Raw genomic sequence first — 24,959 nt, 5'->3', positions numbered from 1 at the left:
CCCAGTCTCTCTCTCTCTGTGTGCCAGGACCTGTGTCCCAGTCTCTCTCTCTCTCTGTGCCAGGACCTGTGTCCCAGTCTCTCTCTCTCTGTGTGCCAGGACCCGTGTCCCGGTCTCTCTCTCTCTGCCAGGACCAGTGCCTCAGTCTCTCTCTTTCTTTGCCAGGACCTGCGCCACAGTCTGTCTCTCTCTGCCTGGGCCTTTGTCCCAGTCTCTATCTCTCTCTGCCAGGACCTGTGTCCCAGTCTCTCTCTCTCTCTGCAAGGACCTGTGTCTCAGTCACTCTCTCACCCTCTCTCTGCCAGAACCTGTGTCCCAGTCTCTCCCTCTCTCTGCCAGGACTTGTGTCCCAGTCTCTCTCTCTCTCTCTCTCTGCTAGGACCTGTGTCCCGATCTCGGTTTCTCTAGACCTCACTCCCGACATGCTTCAGTGGATCAGGTGTGCCCATGATGTGTGGACGTCCCGGTCCCCGCCCCCTCACGCATACGTCATATCCGGCCGGGCCTGGCTCGAAGATGGCGGCCGCCAGCCCCGATCCGCCGACGCTGAACGGCCCCGAGGAGCTGATGGATCCGGCGGGGGAGGAAGCTGAGTGCCTGAGCGTCCACGAGGAGGTGAGAGCCGGCGTTCCCTGGCTGGCGGGACAGAGGGGGACGCGTCGCACCCGGAGCCACCCGCAGTCAAAACCCGGCACTGACAGGGGCTCCGGCAGCTGAGACACCGCATAACGAATGAGGGCAATCTGTTAGTGTACAACACTGGGGTACAGTACTGGTGGGGACAGGTCTGTCACTGTATAACACTGGGGTACAGTACTGGTGGGGACAGGTCTGTCACTGTATAACACTGGAGTACAGTACTGGTGGGGACAGGTCTGTCACTGTATAACACTGGGGTACAGTACTGGTGGGGACAGGTCTGTCACTGTATAACACTGTGGTACAGTACTGGTGGGGACAGGTCTGTCACTGTATAACACTGGGGTACAGTACTGGTGGGGACAGGTCTGTCACTGTGTAACACTGGGGTACAGTACTGGTGGGGACAGGTCTGTCACTGTACAACACTGGGGTACAGTACTGGTGGGGACAGGTCTGTCACTGTACAACACTGAGGTACAGTACTGGTGGGGGCAGGTCTGTCACTGTCTAACACTGGGGTACAGTACTGGTGGGGGCAGGTCTGTCACTGTATAACACTGGGGTACAGTACTGGTGGGGACGGGTCTGTCACTGTATAACACTGTGGTACAGTACTGGTGGGGACAGGTCTGTCACTGTATAACACTGTGGTACAGTACTGGTGGGGACAGGTCTGTCACTGTATAACACTGGGGTACAGTACTGGTGGGGACAGGTCTGTCACTGTGTAACACTGGGGTACAGTACTGGTGGGGACAGGTCTGTCACTGTATAACACTGGGGTACAGTACTGGTGGGGACAGGTCTGTCACTGTGTAACACTGGGGTACAGTACTGGTGGGGACAGGTCTGTCACTGTACAACACTGGGGTACAGTACTGGTGGGGACAGGTCTGTCACTGTACAACACTGAGGTACAGTACTGGTGGGGGCAGGTCTGTCACTGTCTAACACTGGGGTACAGTACTGGTGGGGGCAGGTCTGTCACTGTATAACACTGGGGTACAGTACTGGTGGGGATAGGTCTGTCACTGTACAACACTGGGGTACAGTACTGGTGGGGACAGGTCTGTCACTGTACAACACTGAGGTACAGTACTGGTGGGGGCAGGTCTGTCACTGTATAACACTGGGGTACAGTACTGGTGGGAACAGGTCTGTCAATGTATAACACTGGGGTACAGTACTGGTGGGGACAGGTCTGTCACTGTACAACACTGGGGTACAGTACTGGTGGGGACAGGTCTCTCACTGTATAACACTGGGTACAGTACTGGTGGGGATAGGTCTGTCACTGTATAACACTGGGGTACAGTACTGGTGGGGACAGTCTCACTGTATAACACTGGGGTACAGTACTGGTGGGGACAGGTCTGTCACTGTATAACACTGGGGTACAGTACTGGTGGGGACAGGTCTGTCACTGTATAACACTGGGGTACAGTACTGGTGGGGGAAGGTCTGTCACTGTATAACACTGGGGTACAGTACTGGTGGGGGCAGGTCTGTCACTGTATAACACTGGGGTACAGTACTGGTGGGGACGCGTCTGTCACTGTGTAACACGGGTACAGTACTGGTGGGGACGGGTCTGTCACTGTATAACACTGGAGTACAGTGGTGGGGACAGGTCTGTCACTGTATAATACTGAGGTACAGTACTGGTGGGGACGGGTCTGTCACTGTATAACACTGCGGTACAGTACTGGTGGGGACAGGTCTGTCACTGTATAACACTGGGGTACAGTACTGGTGGGGACAGGTCTGTCACTGTATAACACTGGAGTACAGTACTGGTGGGGACGGGTCTGTCACTGTATGACACTGCAGTACAGTACTGGTGGGGACAGGTCTGTCACTGTATAACACTGGGGTACAGTACTGGTGGGGACAGGTCTGTCACTGTACAACACTGGGGTACAGTACTGGTGGGGACAGGTCTGTCACTGTATAACACTGGGGTACAGTACTGGTGGGGACGGGTCTGTCACTGTGTAACACTGGGGTACAGTACTGGTGGGGATGGGTCTGTCACTGTATAACACTGGGGTACAGTACTGGTGGGGACAGGTCTGTCACTGTATAACACTGCGGTACAGTACTGGTGGGGACAGGTCTGTCACTGTATTACACTGGGGTACAGTACTGGTGGGGACAGGTCCGTCACTGTTTAATATTAGGGTACAGTACAGGTGGGGACAGGTCTGTCACTGTATTACACTGGGGTACAGTACTGGTGGGGACGGGTCTGTCACTGTATAACACTGGAGTACAGTACTGGTGGGGACAGGTCTGTCACTATAATACTGAGGTACAGTACTGGTGGGGACGGGTCTGTCACTGTATAACACTGCGGTACAGTACTGGTGGGGACAGGTCTGTCACTGTATAACACTGGGGTACAGTACTGGTGGGGTCAGGTCTGTCACTGTATAACACTGGAGGACAGTACTGGTGGGGACGGGTCTGTCACTGTATAACACTGCGGTACAGTACTGGTGAGGACAGGTCTGTCACTGTATAACACTGGGGTACAGTACTGGTGGGGACGGGTCTGTCACTGTACAACACTGGGGTACAGTACTGGTGGGGACAGGTCTGTCACTGTATAACACTGGGGTACAGTACTGGTGGGGACAGGTCTGTCACTGTATTACACTGGGGTACAGTACTGGTGGGGACAGGTCTGTCACTGTTTAATATTAGGGTACAGTACAGGTGGGGACAGGTCTGTCACTGTATAACACTGGAGTACAGTACTGGTGGGGACAGGTCTGTCACTGTATTACACTGGGGTACAGTACTGGTGGGGACGGGTCAGTCACTGTATAACACTGGAGTACAGTACAGGTGGGGACAGGTCTATCACTGTATAACACTGGAGTACAGTACTGGTGGGGACAGGTCTGTCACTGTATAATACTGAGGGACAGTACTGGTGGGGACGGGTCTGTCACTATAACACTGCGGTACAGTACTGGTGGGGACAGGTCTGTCACTGTATAACACTGGAGTACAGTACTGGTGGGGACAGGTCTGTCACTGTATAACACTGGAGTACAGTACTGGTGGGGACGGGTCTGTCACTGTATAACACTGCGGTACAGTACTGGTGGGGACAGGTCTGTCACTGTATAACACTGGGGTACAGTACTGGTGGGGACAGGTCTGTCACTGTATTACACTGGGGTACAGTACTGGTGGGGATAGGTCTGTCAATGTATCACACTGGGGTACAGTACTGGAGGGGACAGGTCTGTCACTGTATTACACTGGGCTACAGTATTGGTGGGGATAGGTCTGTCACTGTATAACACTGGGGTACAGTACTGGAGGGGACAGGTCTGTCACTGTATAACACTGGGGTACAGTACTGGTGAGGACAGGTCTGTCACTGTATAACACTGGGGTACAGTACTGGTGGGGACAGGTCTGTCACTGTATTACACTGGGGTACAGTACTGGTGGGGACAGGTCTGTCACTGTTTAATATTAGGGTACAGTACAGGTGGGGACAGCTCTGTCACTGTATTACACTGGGGTACAGTACTGGTGGAGACTGGTCTGTCACTGTATAACACTGGAGTACAGTACTGGTGGGGACAGGTCTGTCACTGTATAATACTGAGGTACAGTACTGGTGGGGATGGGTCTGTCACTGTATAACACTGCGGTACAGTACTGGTGGGGACACGTCTGTCACTGTATTACACTGGGGTACAGTACTGGTGGGGATAGGCCTGTCACTGTATAACACTGGGGTACAGTACTGGAGGGGATAGGTCTGTCACTGTATAACACTGTGGTACAGTACTGGAGGGGACAGGTCTGTCACTGTATAACACTGGGGTACAGTACTGGTGGGGACAGGTCTGTCACTGTATAACACTGGGGTACAGTACTGGTGGGGATAGGTCTGTCACTGTATAACACTGGGGTACAGTACTGGAGAGGACAGGTCTGTCACTTTATGACACTGGGGTACAGTACTGGTGGGGGCAGGTCTGTCACTATATAACACTGGGAGACAGTACTGGTGGGGACAGGTCTGTTACTGTATAACACTGGGGTGCAGTACTGGTGGGGCCAAGTCTGTCACTGTGTAACACTGGGGTACAGTCCTGGTGGAGACAGGTCTGTCACTGTATAACACTGGGGTACAGTACTGGTGGGGATAGGTCTGTCACTGTATAACACTGGGGTACAGTACTGGAGGGGACATGTCTGTCACTGTATAACACTGGGAGACAGTACTGGTGGGGACAGGTCTGTCACTGTATAACACTGGGGTGCAGTCCTGGTGGGGCCACGTCTGTCACTGTGTAACACTGGGGTACAGTCCTGGTGGTGACAGGTCTGTCACTGTATAACACTGGTGTACAGTACTGGTGGGGATAGGTCTGTCACTGTATAACACTGGGGTACAGTACTGGAGGGGACAGGTCTGTCACTGTATAACACTGGGGTACAGTACTGGTGGGGGTAGGTCTGTCACTGTATAACACTGGGATACAGTATTGGTGGGAACAGGTCTGTCACTGTATGACACTGGGGTGCAGTACTAGTGGGGCCATGTCTGTCACTGTATAACACTGGGGTACAGTACTGGAGGGGACAGGTCTGTCACTGTATAACACTGGGGTACAGTACTGGAGGGGACAGGTCTGTCACTATTACACTGGGGCAGTACTGGTGGGCAAGGGTCTGTCACTATTACACTGGGGTACAGTACTGGTGGAGACGGGTCTGTCACTGTATAACACTGGGGTACAGTACTGGAGGGGACAGATCTGTCACTGTATTACACTGGGTACAGTACTGGTGGAGACTGGTCTGTCACTGTACAACACTGGGGTACAGTACTGGTGGGGACAGGTCTGTCACTGTATAACACTGGGGTACAGTACTGGTGGGGACAGGTCTGTCACTGTATAACACTGGGGTCAGTACTGGTGGGGACAGATCTCTCACTGTATAACACTGGGGTGCTGTACAGGTGGGGACAGGTCTGTCACTGTATAACACTGGGGTACAGTACTGGTGGGGACAGGTCTGTCACTGTACAACACTGGGGTACAGTACTGGTGGGGACAGGTCTGTCACTGTATAACACTGGGGTACAGTACTGGTGGGGACGGGTCTGTCACTGTGTAACACTGGGGTACAGTACTGGTGGGGATGGGTCTGTCACTGTATAACACTGGGGTACAGTACTGGTGGGGACAGGTCTGTCACTGTATAACACTGCGGTACAGTACTGGTGGGGACAGGTCTGTCACTGTATTACACTGGGGTACAGTACTGGTGGGGACAGGTCTGTCACTGTTTAATATTAGGGTACAGTACAGGTGGGGACAGGTCTGTCACTATATTACACTGGGGTACAGTACTGGTGGGGACGGGTCTGTCACTGTATAACACTGGAGTACAGTACTGGTGGGGACAGGTCTGTCACTATAATACTGAGGTACAGTACTGGTGGGGACGGGTCTGTCACTGTATAACACTGCGGTACAGTACTGGTGGGGACAGGTCTGTCACTGTATAACACTGGGGTACAGTACTGGTGGGGTCAGGTCTGTCACTGTATAACACTGGGGTACAGTACTGGTGGGGACAGGTCTGTCACTGTATAACACTGGGGTACAGTACTGGTGGGGACAGGTCTGTCACTGTATTACACTGGGGTACAGTACTGGTGGGGACAGGTCTGTCACTGTTTAATATTAGGGTACAGTACAGGTGGGGACAGGTCTGTCACTGTATAACACTGGAGTACAGTACTGGTGGGGACAGGTCTGTCACTGTATTACACTGGGGTACAGTACTGGTGGGGACGGGTCTGTCACTGTATAACACTGCGGTACAGTACTGGTGGGGACAGGTCTGTCACTGTATAACACTGGGGTACAGTACTGGTGGGGACAGGTCTGTCACTGTATTACACTGGGGTACAGTACTGGTGGGGATAGGTCTGTCAATGTATCACACTGGGGTACAGTACTGGAGGGGACAGGTCTGTCACTGTATTACACTGGGCTACAGTATTGGTGGGGATAGGTCTGTCACTGTATAACACTGGGGTACAGTACTGGAGGGGACAGGTCTGTCACTGTATAACACTGGGGTACAGTACTGGTGAGGACAGGTCTGTCACTGTATAACACTGGGGTACAGTACTGGTGGGGACAGGTCTGTCACTGTATTACACTGGGGTACAGTACTGGTGGGGACAGGTCTGTCACTGTTTAATATTAGGGTACAGTACAGGTGGGGACAGCTCTGTCACTGTATTACACTGGGGTACAGTACTGGTGGAGACGGGTCTGTCACTGTATAACACTGGAGTACAGTACTGGTGGGGACAGGTCTGTCACTGTATAATACTGAGGTACAGTACTGGTGGGGATGGGTCTGTCACTGTATAACACTGCGGTACAGTACTGGTGGGGACACGTCTGTCACTGTATTACACTGGGGTACAGTACTGGTGGGGATAGGCCTGTCACTGTATAACACTGGGGTACAGTACTGGAGGGGATAGGTCTGTCACTGTATAACACTGTGGTACAGTACTGGAGGGGACAGGTCTGTCACTGTATAACACTGGGGTACAGTACTGGTGGGGACAGGTCTGTCACTGTATAACACTGGGGTACAGTACTGGTGGGGATAGGTCTGTCACTGTATAACACTGGGGTACAGTACTGGAGAGGACAGGTCTGTCACTTTATGACACTGGGGTACAGTACTGGTGGGGGCAGGTCTGTCACTGTATAACACTGGGAGACAGTACTGGTGGGGACAGGTCTGTTACTGTATAACACTGGGGTGCAGTACTGGTGGGGCCAAGTCTGTCACTGTGTAACACTGGGGTACAGTCCTGGTGGAGACAGGTCTGTCACTGTATAACACTGGGGTACAGTACTGGTGGGGATAGGTCTGTCACTGTATAACACTGGGGTACAGTACTGGAGGGGACATGTCTGTCACTGTATAACACTGGGAGACAGTACTGGTGGGGACAGGTCTGTCACTGTATAACACTGGGGTGCAGTACTGGTGGGGCCACGTCTGTCACTGTGTAACACTGGGGTACAGTCCTGGTGGAGACAGGTCTGTCACTGTATAACACTGGTGTACAGTACTGGTGGGGATAGGTCTGTCACTGTATAACACTGGGGTACAGTACTGGAGGGGACAGGTCTGTCACTGTATAACACTGGGGTACAGTACTGGTGGGGGCAGGTCTGTCACTGTATAACACTGGGATACAGTATTGGTGGGAACAGGTCTGTCACTGTATGACACTGGGGTGCAGTACTGGTGGGGCCATGTCTGTCACTGTGCAACACTGGGGTACAGTACTGGAGGGGACAGGTCTGTCACTATTACACTGGGGCAGTACTGGTGGGCAAGGGTCTGTCACTATTACACTGGGGTACAGTACTGGTGGAGACGGGTCTGTCACTGTATAACACTGGGGTACAGTACTGGAGGGGACAGATCTGTCACTGTATTACACTGGGTACAGTACTGGTGGAGACTGGTCTGTCACTGTATAACACTGGGGTACAGTACTGGTGGGGACAGGTCTGTCACTGTATAACACTGGGGTACAGTACTGGTGGGGACAGGTCTGTCACTGTATAACACTGGGGTGCAGTACTGGTGGGGCCAAGTCTGTCACTGTGTAACACTGGGGTACAGTCCTGGTGGAGACAGGTCTGTCACTGTATAACACTGGGGTACAGTACTGGTGGGGATAGGTCTGTCACTGTATAACACTGGGGTACAGTACTGGAGGGGACATGTCTGTCACTGTATAACACTGGGAGACAGTACTGGTGGGGACAGGTCTGTTACTGTATAACACTGGGGTGCAGTACTGGTGGGGCCAAGTCTGTCACTGTGTAACACTGGGGTACAGTCCTGGTGGAGACAGGTCTGTCACTGTATAACACTGGGGTGCAGTACTGGTGGGGCCACGTCTGTCACTGTGTAACACTGGGGTACAGTCCTGGTGGAGACAGGTCTGTCACTGTATAACACTGGTGTACAGTACTGGTGGGGATAGGTCTGTCACTGTATAACACTGGGGTACAGTACTGGAGGGGACATGTCTGTCACTGTATAACACTGGGAGACAGTACTGGTGGGGACAGGTCTGTCACTGTATAACACTGGGGTGCAGTACTGGTGGGGCCACGTCTGTCACTGTGTAACACTGGGGTACAGTCCTGGTGGAGACAGGTCTGTCACTGTATAACACTGGTGTACAGTACTGGTGGGGATAGGTCTGTCACTGTATAACACTGGGGTACAGTACTGGAGGGGACAGGTCTGTCACTGTATAACACTGGGGTACAGTACTGGTGGGGGCAGGTCTGTCACTGTATAACACTGGGATACAGTATTGGTGGGAACAGGTCTGTCACTGTATGACACTGGGGTGCAGTACTGGTGGGGCCATGTCTGTCACTGTGCAACACTGGGGTACAGTACTGGAGGGGACAGGTCTGTCACTATTACACTGGGGCAGTACTGGTGGGCAAGGGTCTGTCACTATTACACTGGGGTACAGTACTGGTGGAGACGGGTCTGTCACTGTATAACACTGGGGTACAGTACTGGAGGGGACAGATCTGTCACTGTATTACACTGGGTACAGTACTGGTGGAGACTGGTCTGTCACTGTATAACACTGGGGTACAGTACTGGTGGGGACAGGTCTGTCACTGTATAACACTGGGGTACAGTACTGGTGGGGACAGGTCTGTCACTGTATAACACTGGGGTCAGTACTGGTGGGGACAGATCTCTCACTGTATAACACTGGGGTGCAGTACAGGTGGGGACAGGTCTGTCACTGTATAACACTGGGGTATAGTACTGGAGGGGACAGGTCTGTCATTGTAACACTGGGAGACAGTACTGGTGGGGACAGGTCTGTCACTGTATAACACTGGGGTGCAGTACTGGTGGGGCCAAGTCTGTCACTGTGTAACACTGGGGTACAGTCCTGGTGGAGACAGGTCTGTCACTGTATAACACTGGGGTACAGTACTGGTGGGTATAGGTCTGTCACTGTATAACACTGGGGTACAGTACCGGAGGGGACATGTCTGTCACTGTATAACACTGGGAGACAGTACTGGTGGGGACAGGTCTGTCACTGTATAACACTGGGGTGCAGTACTGGTGGGGCCACGTCTGTCACTGTGTAACACTGGGGTACAGTCGTGGTGGAGACAGGTCTGTCACTGTACAACACTGGGGTGCAGTACTGGTGGGGCCACGTCTGTCACTGTGTAACACTGGGGTACAGTCCTGGTGGAGCCAGGTCTGTCACTGTATAACACTGGTGTACAGTACTGGTGGGGATAGGTCTGTCACTGTATAACACTGGGGTACAGTACTGGAGGGGACAGGTCTGTCACTGTATAACACTGGGGTACAGTACTGGTGGGGGCAGGTCTGTCACTGTATAACACTGGGATACACTATTGGTGGGAACAGGTCTGTCACTGTATAACACTGGGGTGCAGTACTGGTGGGGCCACGTCTGTCACTGTGTAACACTGGGGTACAGTACTGGAGGGGACAGGTCTGTCACTATTACACTGGGGCAGTACTGGTGGGGAAGGGTCTGTCACTACAACACTGGGACACGGTACAGGTGGGACAGATCTGTCACTGTATAACACTGGGGTACAGTATTGGAGGGGACACATCTGTCACTGTTGAAGACTGGGTGCCGTACTGATGGGGACATGTCTGCTACTGTACAGCACTGAAGTACACTACTAGTGGGGACTGGTCTGTCATTGTATAACACTTGCAGTACAGTACTGGTGGGGACAGGTCTGTCACCGTAACACGGGCCCAGTCCTGGTGTCGACGGGTCTGTCACTGTCTCACACAGGGTACAGTACTGGTGTGCACGGGTCTGTCACTAACACTGGGGTACAGTACTGGTGGGGACAGATCTGTCACTATGTAACACTGGGGTACAGTCCTGGTGGGACCGGTCTGTCACTGTAATACTGCGGTACAGCACTGTCACTGTGTAACACTGGGGAAAAGTACTAGTGGGGAAAGGTCTGTCCCTGTATAACACTGGGATACCAATCGGAGGGGATGAGTCTGTCCCAGTATAACACTTGGGTAGAGTACTCGAGGGGACAGGTCTGTCACTGTATAACACTGGGACACAGTACTGGAGGGGACAGGTCTATCACTGTATGACACTGTGTTAGGAGGGATATCAGAGGTAGGTTCTTTACCCAGAGAGTAGTGGGGGCATGGAATGCACTGCCTGTGGAAGTAGTTGAGTCGGAAACATTAGGGACCTTCAAGCAGCTATTGGATAGGTACATGGATTACGGTTAAATGATATAGTGTAGATTTACTTGTTCTCAAGGGCAGCACGGTAGCATTGTGGATAGCACAATTGCTTCACAGCTCCAGGGTCCCAGGTTCGATTCCGGCTTGGGTCACTGTCTGTGCGGAGTCTGCGCGTCCTCCCCGTGTCTGCGTGGGTTTCCTCCGGGTGCTCCGGTTTCCTCCCACAATCCAAAGATGTGCGGGTTAGGTGAATTGGCCAATGATAAATTGCCCTTAATGTCCGAATTGCCCTTGGTGTTGGGTGGAGGTGTTGAGTTTGGGTAGGGTGCTCTTTCCAAGAGCCGGTGCAGACTCAAAGAGCCGAATGGCCTCCTTCTGCACTGTAAATTCAATGATAATCTATGATTAATCTAGGACAAAGGTTCGGCACAACATCGTGGGCCGAAGGGCCTGTTCTGTGCTGTATTTTCTATGTTCTATGTTCTATGTTACGTACTGGAGGGGACGGGTCTGTCACTAACACTGGGGTACAGTCATGGTGGGGACAGATCTGTTACTGTGCAACACTGGGTACACTATTGGTGGGGCAGGTCTGTCACTATAACACTGGGTTACAGTACTGTTGGGGGTGGGTCTGTCACTGTGTACCACTGGGGTACAGTACTGGTGGGGACGTGTCTGTCACTATAACACTGGGGTACAGTACTGGTAGGGACGGGTCTGTTACTGTATAACACTGGGGTACAGTACTGGTGGGGACGGGTCTGTCTCTGAATCACACTGAGGTATAGTACTGCTGGGGACAGGTCTGTCACTGTGTAACACTGGGGTACAGTACTGGTGGGGACAGGTCTGTCACTGTATAACATGGGGTACAGAACTGGTGGCGACAGGTCTGTCACTGTGTGACACTGGGGTACAGTACTGGTGGGGATGGGTATGTCACTGTACAACACTGGGGTGCATAACTGGTGGGGACAGGTCTGTCACTGTGACACTGGGGTACAGTACTGGTGGGGATGGGTATGTCACTGTATAACACTGGGGTACAGTACTGGTGGGGACTGGTCTGTCACTGTATAACACTGGGATGCAGTACTGGTGGGGACCGGTCTGTCACTGTAACATTGGGGTACAGAACTGGTGTGGACAGGTCTGTCACTGTGTAACACTGGGATACAGTACTGGTGGGGACAGGTCTGTCACTGTATAACACTGGGGTGCAGTTCTAGTGGGGACGGGTCTTTCACTGAATAACACTGGGTTACAGTGCTGGTGCGGACGGGTCTGTCACTGTATAACACTGCGGTACAGCACTGTCACACTGGGGAAAAGTACTGGTGGGGGAGGTCTGTCACTGTATAACACTGGGATACTTATCAGAGGGAATGAGTCTGTCCCAGTATAACACTGGGGTAGAGGACTGGAGGGGACAGGTCTGTCACTGTATAACACTGGGACACGGTACTGGAGGGGACAGGTCTGTCACTGCATGACACTGTTTCGTACTGGAGGGGACGGGTCTGTCACTAACACTGGGGTACAGTACTGGTGGGGATGGGTCTGACACTGAATAACACTGGGGTACAATACCGGTGGGCACAGGCCTGTTACTGTATAACACCGGGATATAGTACAGGTCTGTCACTGTATAGGTCAAGGTAAAGTCGCCATCGTCCCAGATGTCTATGGGCTGCCCTCCCATTTGTGAGGGGAGATGTGACTTGGGTGATTTAACCTGAGACCTAACCTCAGGGGCAAGAGTGAGATGGTGGATCCTTCATGAATAACCTCAGCCGTTACAGGAATTGAAATTGCCCTGCTGGTCTCACACTGCATCGCAAACCAGCTGTTTAGCCAACTGGTCAACTGAGCTAAATTGGCCCCCTGTCTAACACTGGTGTACAGTATTGTTGGGGATGGGTCTGTCACTATCATACTGGGGGGACATTGTGATACATGACAGACCTGTCCCTGGACACTGAGGGTAATTTAGCATGGCCAATCCACCTAACCTGCACATCTTTGGACTGTGGGAGAAAACCGGAGCTCCCGGAGGAATACCTGACTGTTACGATGGATACTGTTTGGTGACTTTATCTCATTCAGAAACGTAGAAATGCTTTTAGATATGAGACTGGTGGAGAAATATTTCATATTTCGGCATGGGATATGACATTCATTGTCCATCCCTAATTCCTCTTGAGAAGGTGATGAAGAGCTGCCTTGTGGAACTGGTGCTGTGCATGTGGTGTCGGTTGACCCACAGTGATGTTTAGGCAGGATTCCAGAATTTAGACCAACAAGAAGGAACGATATTTCCAATTCAGGATGGCCTGTGGCTTTGAGGTGACCTGGTGCCTTTCGGGTTTTAAACTTGCTGTTGAAGCAGCCTTGGTGAATTGTTCCAGTGCATCTTATGGATGGTGCACATTGCTGCCACTGTTCGTCAATGATGGAGGGAATGAATATGAAATGAAATTAAAATCGCTTATTGTCACGAGTCGGCTTCAATGAAGTTACTGTGAAAAGCCCCTAGTCGCCACATTCCGCGCCTGTTCGGGGAGGCTGGTACGGGAATTGAACCGTGCTGCTGGCCTGCCTTGGTCTGCTTTAAAAGCCAGCGATTTAGCCCAGTGAGCTAAAATATTAAAAACAGTGAAGGTGGCGGAGTGAAAACAAAGGATGTCTGTGCTGCTCTATCCTGGATAGTTGAGTTGCTTGAGTGACGCTGGTGCTGCACTTATCCAGGCAAGTTCCAGACCTCATTACAGCTTTGGTTCAAATATGGCAAAAGAACTAGACGTCAGGCGTAACCCTAAGAAGTAGAAATAGGCCATTCGGCCCATCGAGTCTACTCTGCAATTTAATGACTGATCTGATTTTCTTTTTTATCAAGGGGTAATTTAGCGTGGCCAATCCACCTGCCCTGCACATCTTTGGGTTGTGGGGGTGAGACCACGCAGACATGTGAAGAATGTACAAACTCCACGACAGTGAGCCGTGGCCGGGATCAAACCTGGGTCCTCAGTGCTGTGAGGCAGCAGAGCTAACCACTGTGCCACCACTGACTGATCTAATCTGATAATCCTCAACTCCGCTCTTCCACCTTATACCCTTGGTTCCCTTACTGATTAAAAATCATAGAATTCGTCCTGTGCAGATACTAACCTGCGGGCACTGGTGACGCACCGTTGCCGCTTCCGCCGACGCGGTATACCACGAGCCCGGTGGTGGCGGCGACACTGAGGATTTGCGGGCGGTGGAGATGGCACAGGGGGGAGGTAGGGGCCTCAGTCTGGAACCCGATACGAAACAACCATGGGTTCGTTCCAGGTAGAATAGACAGTGGGACTCTAAGCTGGCACAGGGTGGGAATCAAAAGGATGGTGGACTTGTTTATTGATGGGACTTTTGCTAGTCTGAGGGCGCTAGAGGAGAAATTTGGGTTGCCCCCCGGGGAACACTTTTAGGTACATGCAGATTCGGGCGTTTGTGAAAATGCAGGTGGGGGAATTCCTGCTACTACCTGCCCGGAGGATACAGCACAGGGTGGTCTCGGGCGTGTGGGTAGGGGATGGCAAAGTATCGGACATATACCAGGAGACAGAGGAGGCCTCGGTGGAAGAGCTGAAGGACAAGTGGGAGGAGGAGCTGGGTGAGGAGCTGGATGAGGGCCTGTGGGCTGACGCCCTGGGCAGGGGCAATTCCTCATCTTGTGCCAGGCTGAGCCTGATTCAGTTTAAAGTGGTGCACCGGGCACATATGACAGGGGTGAGAATGAGTAAGTTCTTTGGAGTAGAGGACAGGTGTGTGAGATGTTCAGGGAGCCCAGCGAACCATGCCCATATGTTTTGGACATGCCCGGCACCTACGGTATTTAGGAAAGGCTTTGCAAAGGCTATGTCCAAGGTCTTGGACACTCGGGTAAAACCGAGCTGGGGGATAGCGATATTTGGGATATCGGATGATCCGGGAGTGCAGAAGTCGAAAGAGTCCGGAGTTCTAGCCTTTGCCTCCTTGGTAGCCCGGAGAAGGCTCTTCTTAATGTGGAGGGACGCGAAACCCCCAAGCGGGATTTTTCAGGTTGGAGAGGATAAAGTTTGCCTTGCGAGGGTCTGTGCAGGGGTTCTCCAGGCGGTGGCAACCGTTCCTTGACTTTCTCGCGGAACGTTAGATGGAGGTCAGCAGCAGCAGGAACCCAGGGGGGTGGGGGGGACGGGACGGGGGTGTGGGGGGGGGGGGGGGGGGGGGGTGGTTGATTTCATTTTATTTGTAAGGGGCAAATGCCCCACCTTGTTTTGTTTTGTTTGTTAAATTGTTAATTTGTTAGAGGGTTAAGTTGTTTTTGTTGGCATATTGTTTTGTTCTCTTTGCATTATATTTTCTTTCTTAGTGGTTCGTAAAAATTATTGAAAACTTTGAATAAAAACATTAAAAAAAAAAATTCATAGAATCGACAGTGCAGAAGGAAGCCATTTGGCCCATCGATTCTGCACCGGCCCCTGAAAAGAGCACTGCACCTAAGCCCACGCCTCCACCCTATCCCTGTAACCCATTAACCCCACCCAACCTTTATTGGACACTGAGTGGGTGGTGGGGGGAGGGTCGATATGGGAGTGTATGGAGGCGGCTTCATGCAAGGGCACCAGTTTGGGGGCGTTGGTAACTGCGCCTCTGCCATTCCCGCTGGCACGGTACCCCGGGTGGTGGTGGTGGCAGCCCTGAGAGTCTGGGGGCAATGGAGAAGGCATGTGGGAGCAGATGGAGCAATCTGCAATAATAACAAAGAACAAGAACAAAGAAATGTACAGCACAGGAACAGGCCCTTTGGCCCTCCAAGCCCGTGCCGACAATGCTGCCCGACTAAACTACAATCGTCTACACTTCCTGGGTCCGTATCCCTCTATCCCCTCCTATTTATGTATTTGTCAAGATGCCCCTGAAATGTCACTCGTCCCTGCTTCCACCACCTCCTCCGGTAGCGAGTTCCAGGCACCCACTACCATCTGCGTAAAAAACTTGCCTCGTACATCTACTCTAAACCTTGCCCCTCTCACCTTTAACCTATGCCCCCTAGTAATTGACCCCTCTACCCCGGGGAAAAGCCTCTGACTATCCACTCTGTCTATGCCCCTCATAATTTTGTAGACCTCTATCAGGTCGCCCCTCAACCTCCTTCGTTCCAGTGAGAACAAACCGAGTTTATTCAACCGCTCCTCATAGCTAATGCCCTCCATACCAGGCAACATTCTGGTAAATCTCTTCTAAAGCCTCTACATCCTTCTGGTAGTGTGGCGACCAGAATTGAACACTATACTCCAAGTGTGGCCTCACTAAGGTTCTATACAGCTGCAACATGAGTTGCTAATTCTTATACTCAATGCCCCGGCCAATGGAGGCAAGCATGCCGTATGCCTTCTTGACTACCTTCTCCACCTGTGTTGCCCCTTGCAGTGACCTGTGGACCTGTACTCCTAGATCTCTTTGACTTTCAATACTCTTGAGGGTTCTACCATTCACTGTATATTCCCTACCTGCATTAGACCTCCCAAAATGCATTACCTCACATTTGTAATAATCACCGGTTTGCCCCAGGAAATATGGATGGGGGGTTCCGGAGATGGCGGAGAGCAGGGATTGAGAGGATGGGGTATATGTTTATAGAGGAGAGCTTTCCGAGTATGAGGGCACTGGAGGAGAAGTTTGGGTTGGCGAGGGGAAACAAATTCAGGTATCTGCAGGTGCGGGACTTCCTACGTAAACAGGTGTCAACCTTCCCGCTCCTACCGCTAAGGGGGATTCAGGACAGGGTAGTTTCCAGAGGATGTGTATGAGAATGGAGCGTCTCGGACATTTATAAGGAGCTTATGGGGTCAGAGAAGACGCAGACCAAGGAGCTGAAGCGCAAGTGTGAGGAGGAGCTGGGAGGAGAGATAGAGGATGGTCTGTGGGCGGACGCGTTGAATAGAGTCAACGCCAGGCTCAGCCCGGTACAATTCAAGGTCGTTCATCGGGCTCACATGACAGTGGCTCGGATGAGCAGATTCTTTGGGGTGGAAGACAGGTGTGCAAAGTGTGCGGGAGGGCCAGCGAACCATGTCCACATGTTCTGGACATGTCCGAAGCTTCGGGGATTTTGGCAGGGGTTTGCAGACGTCATGTCCACTGTGTTAAAAACAAGGGTGGCACCGAGTCCAGAGTTGGCAATTTTCAGGGTGTCGGAAGACCCGGGAATCCAGGAGGAGAAAGAGGCAGGCGTTCTGACCTTTGCTTCCCTGGTAGCCTGGAGATGGATACTATTAGCTTAGAGGGACTCAAAGCCCCCGAAGTCGGAGACCTGGCGATCTGATATGGCTAGCGTTCTCTGTCTGGAGAAAATTAAGTTTGGCATGAGAGGGTCAATGTTAGGGTTCGCCCGGCGGTGGCAACCGTTTGTCGACTTCTTTGCGGAAAATTAATCGTCAGCAGAGGGGGGGGGGGGGGGTGGCGGGGGTGATGGGGGGTAGTTTAGTTTAGAGTAGGGGGTTCATAAAGGTGGGACCTGTAGGGGAGGGAGATGGCTTTTTAACTATGTTTATAGATTCATGTACAATGTTTATTTTGTTGTTGTTGTAAAGCCAAAAACACCTCAATAAAATGTTTACAAAAAAATATAGGAAGGCACAGCTAGCAATGGTGGAGCAATCCAGAAGCCAGAATTAGAAGAGCACAGATCCCAGAGTGAGAAGTACAGATTTCACAACCTGTGTGTGCCAATGAGAGGTGATATTGGTGCAAAGGGTTGGAGTTCTTGCACAAATGCAAAGGAAATGGTTGCATATGTTGGCTGCGCTGCAGTACATGAAACGTTGACGGTCCAAAGTGCATTCCTCCCCACCACCTCTTCCGCATTCGATCTTTCCTGGAGCCCATCTTGCTTTAAATGACACAGTGGTTCGCACGGCCATCTCACAGCAAAGATGTGCACGTTAGGTGGATTGGCCACACTAAATGACCCCTTAGTGTCCAAAAGGTTAGATGGGCTAGGGCAGGGGATTGGGCCTGGTTGGAGTACTCTTTCGGAGGATCAGTGCAGACTCGATTCGAAGTTAAAATGCTTCATGTTTTCTCTTCGACCAGGTCTGGAACATAAAGCAGATGATCAAACTAACTCAAGAGCATATTGAAGCCCTGCTGGACAAGTTTGGGGGGGATCATAATCCACCCTCTATCTACCTGGAGGTGAGTGCAGCCGATTATTAAACATGCGGTGGCATTGGTTGCATTTAGTTGATGAATAGATTTTTTTATGCAAACTGGAAAGCGAGTTGGGAAAAATCCAGGGTCAGAATCTCACTTCCTGGTGGCCAGAGCCTGCAGCTGCACTTTGAAGCTTGACGGGACAAAGCTGATGTTGCAATTTGTAATAGCAAATATCAATGCATAAGCATGACCAAAAGTTGTGATGACAAGAAGTAAGGTTTGCGGACAGAAAATGTGTTCTAGAGAATTGTTAGTATATTCAGATGGTGTGGTAGGAAATAATTCTGTACTGGTCTAGTGATGCAGAGGCCTGGACTAATGACCTGGAAATATGAATTAAATCTCATTGTGATAGCTGGTGAATTTAAATTCAGTTAATTAAATAAAATCTAATTTCTGTAACAGGGACTGAATAGTGACTGTGCAACTACCGGATTGTAGTAAAAACCCTTCTGAGGCAGCATGGTTTTGTGAAGTGGAGGTTGTGTCTCACTAACTTGAATGAGTTTTTCGAGGAAGTGACGAAGATGCTTGTGAAGGTAGGGCAGTGGATGTTGTTTACATGGACTTCAGTAAGGCCTTTGACAAGGTCCCTCATGGCAGACTGGTACAGAAGGTGAAGTCACACGGGATCAGAGGTGAGCTGGCAAGATGTTTATAGAACTGGTCATAGAAGACAGAGGGTAACAGTGGTAGGATGCTTTTGTGAATGGAGGGCTGTGACTAGTGGTGTTCCGCAGGGATCAGTGCTGGGACCGTTGCTGTTTGTAATATATATAAATGATTTGGAGGAAAATGTAATTGGTCTGATTAGTAAGTTTGCAGACGACCCAAAGGTTGGTGGAATTGCGGATAGCGATGAGGACTGTCAGAGGATATAGATTGGTTGGCGACTTCAGCGGAAAAATGGCAGATGGGGTTTAATCTGGACAAATGTGAGGTAATGCATTTTGCAAGGTCTAATACAGATGGTAAATATACAGTATTGCAGAACCCTTAAGAGGATTGACAGGCAGAGGGATATGGGTGTACAGGTCCACAGGTCACTGAAAGTGGCAACGCAGGTGGAGAAGATAGTCAAGAAGGCATATGGCATGCTTGCCTTCATTGGCCGGGGCATTGAGTATAAAAATTGGCAAGTCATGCTGCAGCTGTATAGAACCTTAGTTAGGCCACACTTGGAATATAGTGTTTAATTCTGGTCACCACACTAGCGGAAGGATGTGGAGACTTTGTAGAGGCTACAGTAGAGGTTTACCAGGATGTTGCCTGGTAAGGAGGGCATTGGCTTTGAGGAGAGGTTAGATAAACTTGGTTTGTTCTCACTGGAACGATGGAGATTGAGGGGCGACCTGATAGAAGTCTACAAAATGCTGAGGGGTATGGACAGAGTGGATAGTCAGATGTTTTTGCCCAAGGTGAAGTCAATTACTAGGGGACATAGGTTTAAGATGTGAGGGGCAAAGTTTAGAGGAGAAGAGCGAGGGAAGTTTTTTACTTGTCAATACCTGGAACTCGCTGCCAGAGGTGGTGATGGAAGCAGGTACAATATTGACATTTACGGGGTGTCTTGAACAGGATGGGAATAGAGGGATATTGACCCCAAAAGTGTAAAAGGTTTTAGGTTAGACAGGCAGCATGGTGGTGCAGGCTTAAAGGGCCGAAGAGCCTGTTCCTGCACTGCCCTTTTTTTTGTTCTGGTTCACTAATATCCTTTCGGAATGGAAATCTGCCCACCTGTAACTCCAGACCCACAGCAAGGGGGCTCTTCAACTGCCCCCTGGAATGCCCTAGCAAGCCACTCATTTGTATCAAAACCAATAAGAAACAATAAGATTGAAACCAGACAGGCCACCTGGCATCAACCTTGGCAACAACAACAGACATGCCCCAAGACGACCTGCAAAGTCCTCCTGAATAACATCAGGGAACTCGTGGTGCATGGTTAGCACTGTTGCTTCACAGCGCCAGGGTCGCAGGTTCGATTTCCGGCTTAGATCACTGTCTGTGTGGAATCTGCACGTTCTCCTCGTGTCTGCGTGGGTTTCCTCCGGGCGCTCCGGTTTCCTATCACAAGTCCTGAAAGTCGTGCTATTAGGTAATTTGGACATTCTGAATTCTCCCTCTGTGTACCCGAACAAGTGCCGGATTGTGGCGGCTGGGGACTTTTCATAGTAACTGCATTGCAGTGTTAATGTAAGCCTACTTGTGACAATAAAGATTAGTATTATTTTTAAAAAAGAATTAGAGTACCCAATTCATTTTTTCCAATTAAGGGGCAATTTAGTGTGGCCAATCCACCTAGCCTGCACATCTTTGTGGGAGCGAAACCTATGCAAACACAGGGAGAATGTGCAAACTCCACACGGACAGTGACTCAGAGCCGGGATCGCACCTGGGACCTCGACACCGTGAGGCAGCAGGGCTAACCACAGCCACCGTGCTCACCTCACTTTCAAACTTAATATAAAATTCTGTCATATTATACTCCTGTTAAATATGTCCTAAAGGCTCCTTTATTGTGAGAATATTGATTAGCCCTTTCTCAGTACATAATACTAGATCTAAATAGCCATTTCTCTCGTTGATTCCTCAACATACAGTTCTGGAAAATCATAGAATTTACAGTGCAGAAGGAGGCCAGTCGGCCCATCGAGTCTGCACCGACCCTTACAAAGATCACCCTACTCAAGCCCACATATCTACCCGATCCCCGTAACCCAGCAACCCCCACTTAACCTTTTAGGACACGAAGAGCAATTTAGCATGGCGAATCCACCTAACCTGCACATCTTTGGACTGTGGGAGGAAACCGGAGCACCTGGAGGAAACCCACGCAGACACGGGGAGAACGTGCAGACTCCGCACAGACAGTGACCTAGTGGGGAATAGAACCTGGGACCCTGGCACTGTCAAGCCATAGTGCTTACCACTATGCTACCGTGCTGCCCAGATATATCGTGTGTATGTAGATACTGCGTATGTATATAAATAGTGCTTGTGTATGTGTGTATATATAGTCTGTGTGTGTATGTATATATATATATATTATATATAGTGTGTGCATATAGTGTGTGTATATAGTGTGTGTCTGTATAAATGCATATATATATAGTGTGTATGTAGTGTGTCTATGCAGTGTGTGTATATTGTGTGTATGTGTATATGTAGTGTGTATATGTATATATAGTATGTATATAGTGTGTGCACATAGTGTATGTGTTGTGTGTGTATATGTAGTGTGTATATATATATATATATATATATATAGTGCATGTATGTATAAATGCATATATAGAATGCATGTATATATAGTGTGTATAGTGCGTGTATATTGTGTGTATGCATATATACAGTGTGTATATTGATTGTGTGTATATTTACAGTGTGTGCATATATATAATGTGTGTATATGTATATATGTGTGTATACATATATGTGTGTGTACATATATATATATGATGTGGAGATGCCGGCGTTGGACTGGGGTGAGCACAATAAGACGTTTTACAGCACCAGGTTAAAGTCCAACAGGTTTATTTCAAATCACTAGCTTTCGGAGCGCTGCTCCTTCCTCGGGTGAATGAAGAGGTGGGTTCCAGAAACATATATATAGACAAATTCAAAGATGCCAGACGATACTTTGAATGCGAGCATTTGCAAGTAATTAAGTCTTTACAGATCCAGAGAGAGGGGTAATCCCAGGTTAAAGAGGTGTGAATTGTCTCAAGACAGGACAGTTGGTAGGATTTCGCAAGCCCAGACCAGATGGTGGGGGATGAATGTGATGCAACATGAATCCAAGGTTGAGGCCGTACTCATGTGTGCGGAACTTGGCTATAAGTTTCTGCTCGGCGATTCTGCGTTGTCATGCATCCTGAAGGCTGCCTTGGAGAACCCTTACATGAAGATCAGAGGCTGAATGCCCTTGACTGCTGAAGTGTTCCCTGACTGGAAGGGAACATTCCTGCCTGGCGATTGTCGCGCGATGTCCGTTCATCCGTTGTCTCAGTGTCTGCATGGTCTTGCCAATGTACCACGCTTCGGGACATCCTTTCCTGCAGAGTATGAGGTGGACAACGTTGGCTGAGTCGCACGAGTATGTACCGCGTACCTGGTGGGTGGTGTTCTCGCGTGTAATGGTCGATGATCTGACATGTCTTGCAGAGATTGCCATGGCAGAGTTGTGTGGTGTTGTGATCGCTGTTCTGAAGGCTGGGTAGTTTGCTGCAAACAATGGTTTGTTTGAGGTTGCGCGGTTGTTTGAAGGCAAGTAGTGGGGGTGTGGGGATGACCTTGGCAAGATGTTCGTCTTCATCGATGACGTGTTGAAGGCTGCGAAGAAGATGTCGTAGTTTTTCCACTCCGGGGAAATACTGGACGACGAAGGGTACTCTGTTGGTTGTGTCCCATGTTTGTCTTCTGAGGAGGTTGGTGCAGTTTTTTGCTGTGGTGCGTTGGAACTGTCGATCGATGAGTCGAGCGCCATATCCCGTTCGTACGAGGGCATCTTTCACCGTCTGTAAAGGCCTGTTACGCTCCTCCTCGTCTGAGCAGAGATTCATGTTGCATTACATTCACCCCCCACCATCTGGCCTGGGCTTGTGAAATCTGACTAACTGTCCTGGCTTGAGACAATTCACGCCTCTTTAACCTGGGATTACCCCTTTCTCTGGATCTGTAAGGTCTTAATTACCTGCAAAGACTCACATTCAAAGTATCGTCTTGCATCTTTGACTTTGTCTATATAAATGTTTCTGGAACCTACCTCTTCATTCACCCGAGGAAGGAGCAGTGCTCCGAAAGCTAGTGATTTGAAACAAACCTGTTGGACTTTAACCTGGTGTTGTAAGACTTCTTTGTGTGTGTGTGTATACATAGTATGTGTGTGTGTGTGTGTACATAGTATGTGAATATATATAGTGTGTGTATATATAGTGTGTGTATACACCCACATATATAGTGTGTTTATGTATGTATATTTAACAGCATTATTACATTTAAGGGGAAGCTAGAAAGCTAGGTAGATGCAAACAGAGTTAGATGAAGAGGGGTGGGCAAAAGTTCCATTGGAGCAAACATATCAACCTAGCCAAGTTGGGCTGAAGGGCCAGTTTCTGTGCTTCGGACTGACTTGAGGAAATGAACTAAGGTGAGGTAAGTGTTGATGTTGCATTCTACACATGGCAGCTGACCAGCATATTGTCCCCTCTATATCACACGGGACTGCAATGCAAATGGGTGTAATCGAGCTGTATATCCAGAATATTACATTCAGTTCCGAACAGCACAACACCGGGAGGATACGTCAGCCTTGGAGCAGAAGCAGTGCAGATTCACCTGGGTCTTAAATCGGTGAAATGATGAGGGCAAGTTGCAAGACCAAGGCCAGCAGCGTGGGTTCAATTCCCATACCAGCCTCTCCAAACAGGCGCCGGAATGTGGCAACTAGGGGCTTTTCACAGTCACTTCATTTGAAGCCTACGTGTGACAATAAGTGATTTTCATTTCATTTCATATATGATGGATTAAAAAAATTTTTTTTAGAGTACCCAATTATTTATTTCAAATTAAGGGGCAATTTAATGTGGCCAATCCCCCAACCTGCACATCTTTGGGTTGTGGGGATGAGACCCATTCCGACATGGGGAGAATTTGGAAATTCCACATGGACAGTGGCCTAGGGCCAAGATCGAACCCGGGACCTCGGCGCCGTGAGGTAGTAGCACTAACAGTGTGCCCACTGTGCTGCCCTATATTGCATATGGTGGATTAAGGGATGATCTAATCGAGGTGTTTGAGATTATCAAAGGAGATGATAGGATAGACAGAGAAATAATTTCTTCTGGTGGTAGAATACTACAACTCATCTCCTGACTCCCCAAAGCCTGTCTACAAGGCACACCTGAAGTTCACCTGATGAAGGAGCAGCTCTCCAGAAGCTTGTGATTTCAAATAAACCTGTTGGACTTTAATCAGGTGTTAGAACATAGAACATACATACAGTGCATTCGGCCCATCGAGTCTGCACCGACCCACTTAAGCCCTCACTTCCACCCTATCTCCGTAACCCAATAACCCCTCCTAACATTTTTGGTCACTAAGAGCAATTTACCATGGCCAATCCACCTAACCTGCACGCCTTTGGACTGTGGGAGGAAACCCACGCAGACACAGGGAGAACGTGCAGACTCCGCACAGACAGTGACCCAGCAGGGAATCGAATCTGGGACCCTGGCGCTGTGAAGCCACATTACTATCCACTTGTGCTACCGTATTGTGAGACTTCTTACTGATCTGAAGAATGGCAGAGCAAGTTCAAGGGACTGATTGGACTGTTGTACTTAGTGCCTGATCTCCAGGTCACAGTGAAAACCTCAAGCCTCTTGCTTACGAAGGGTGAATGCCATCCAGTTGTGACAGTGTTGACGTCCGTTGCTTGCAGTAGTTTGAAATCCACACATTTACTCTGAGTTCCCGCTGTAACCACTGCAGCTGACAGAGGAGGAGGAGCTCTTTCTCTTTGTCCAGATACTTTCTTCCAATGGTGGTGTGAACACTTGCACTGTGCACCTCCATTTTCTTCCACATCCATCATGTCTTCCAAGAGCCCCTTTTATATCCGACCTCGGCTGCTCAATTCCAGCCGCCAGCTTGACAGGTGCTAAAGGGCTTGTTCCATTTGCACCACACACCTAGCTGTGGAAAACCCCATGACCTCGCTC

The 24,959-nt window shown here is 50.0% G+C and overlaps 1 protein-coding gene across 4 annotated transcripts in view; it reads left to right on the top strand.

Annotated features, from left to right (window-relative positions):
- The first annotated feature begins 508 nt into the window (after positions 1 to 508).
- Positions 509 to 24,959, top strand: part of braf (B-Raf proto-oncogene, serine/threonine kinase) — a 202,240-nt gene continuing 177,789 nt past the window's right edge. For all 4 annotated transcript variants that reach the window (XM_072484234.1, XM_072484233.1, XM_072484232.1 and 1 more), the window contains exons 1-2: positions 509 to 615; positions 18,112 to 18,213. In XM_072484234.1, coding sequence (XP_072340335.1) covers positions 517 to 615; positions 18,112 to 18,213 — 201 coding nt within the window. In that variant the 5' untranslated portion in view covers positions 509 to 516. The remainder of the gene's footprint in view (positions 616 to 18,111; positions 18,214 to 24,959) is intronic.

This window comes from Scyliorhinus torazame, chromosome 19 (assembly GCF_047496885.1).
Source record: "Scyliorhinus torazame isolate Kashiwa2021f chromosome 19, sScyTor2.1, whole genome shotgun sequence".
Lineage (NCBI taxonomy): Eukaryota > Metazoa > Chordata > Chondrichthyes > Carcharhiniformes > Scyliorhinidae > Scyliorhinus > Scyliorhinus torazame.
The sequence above is the reverse complement of the archived record's forward strand: the minus strand, read 5'-3'. Positions and strand labels throughout refer to the sequence as shown.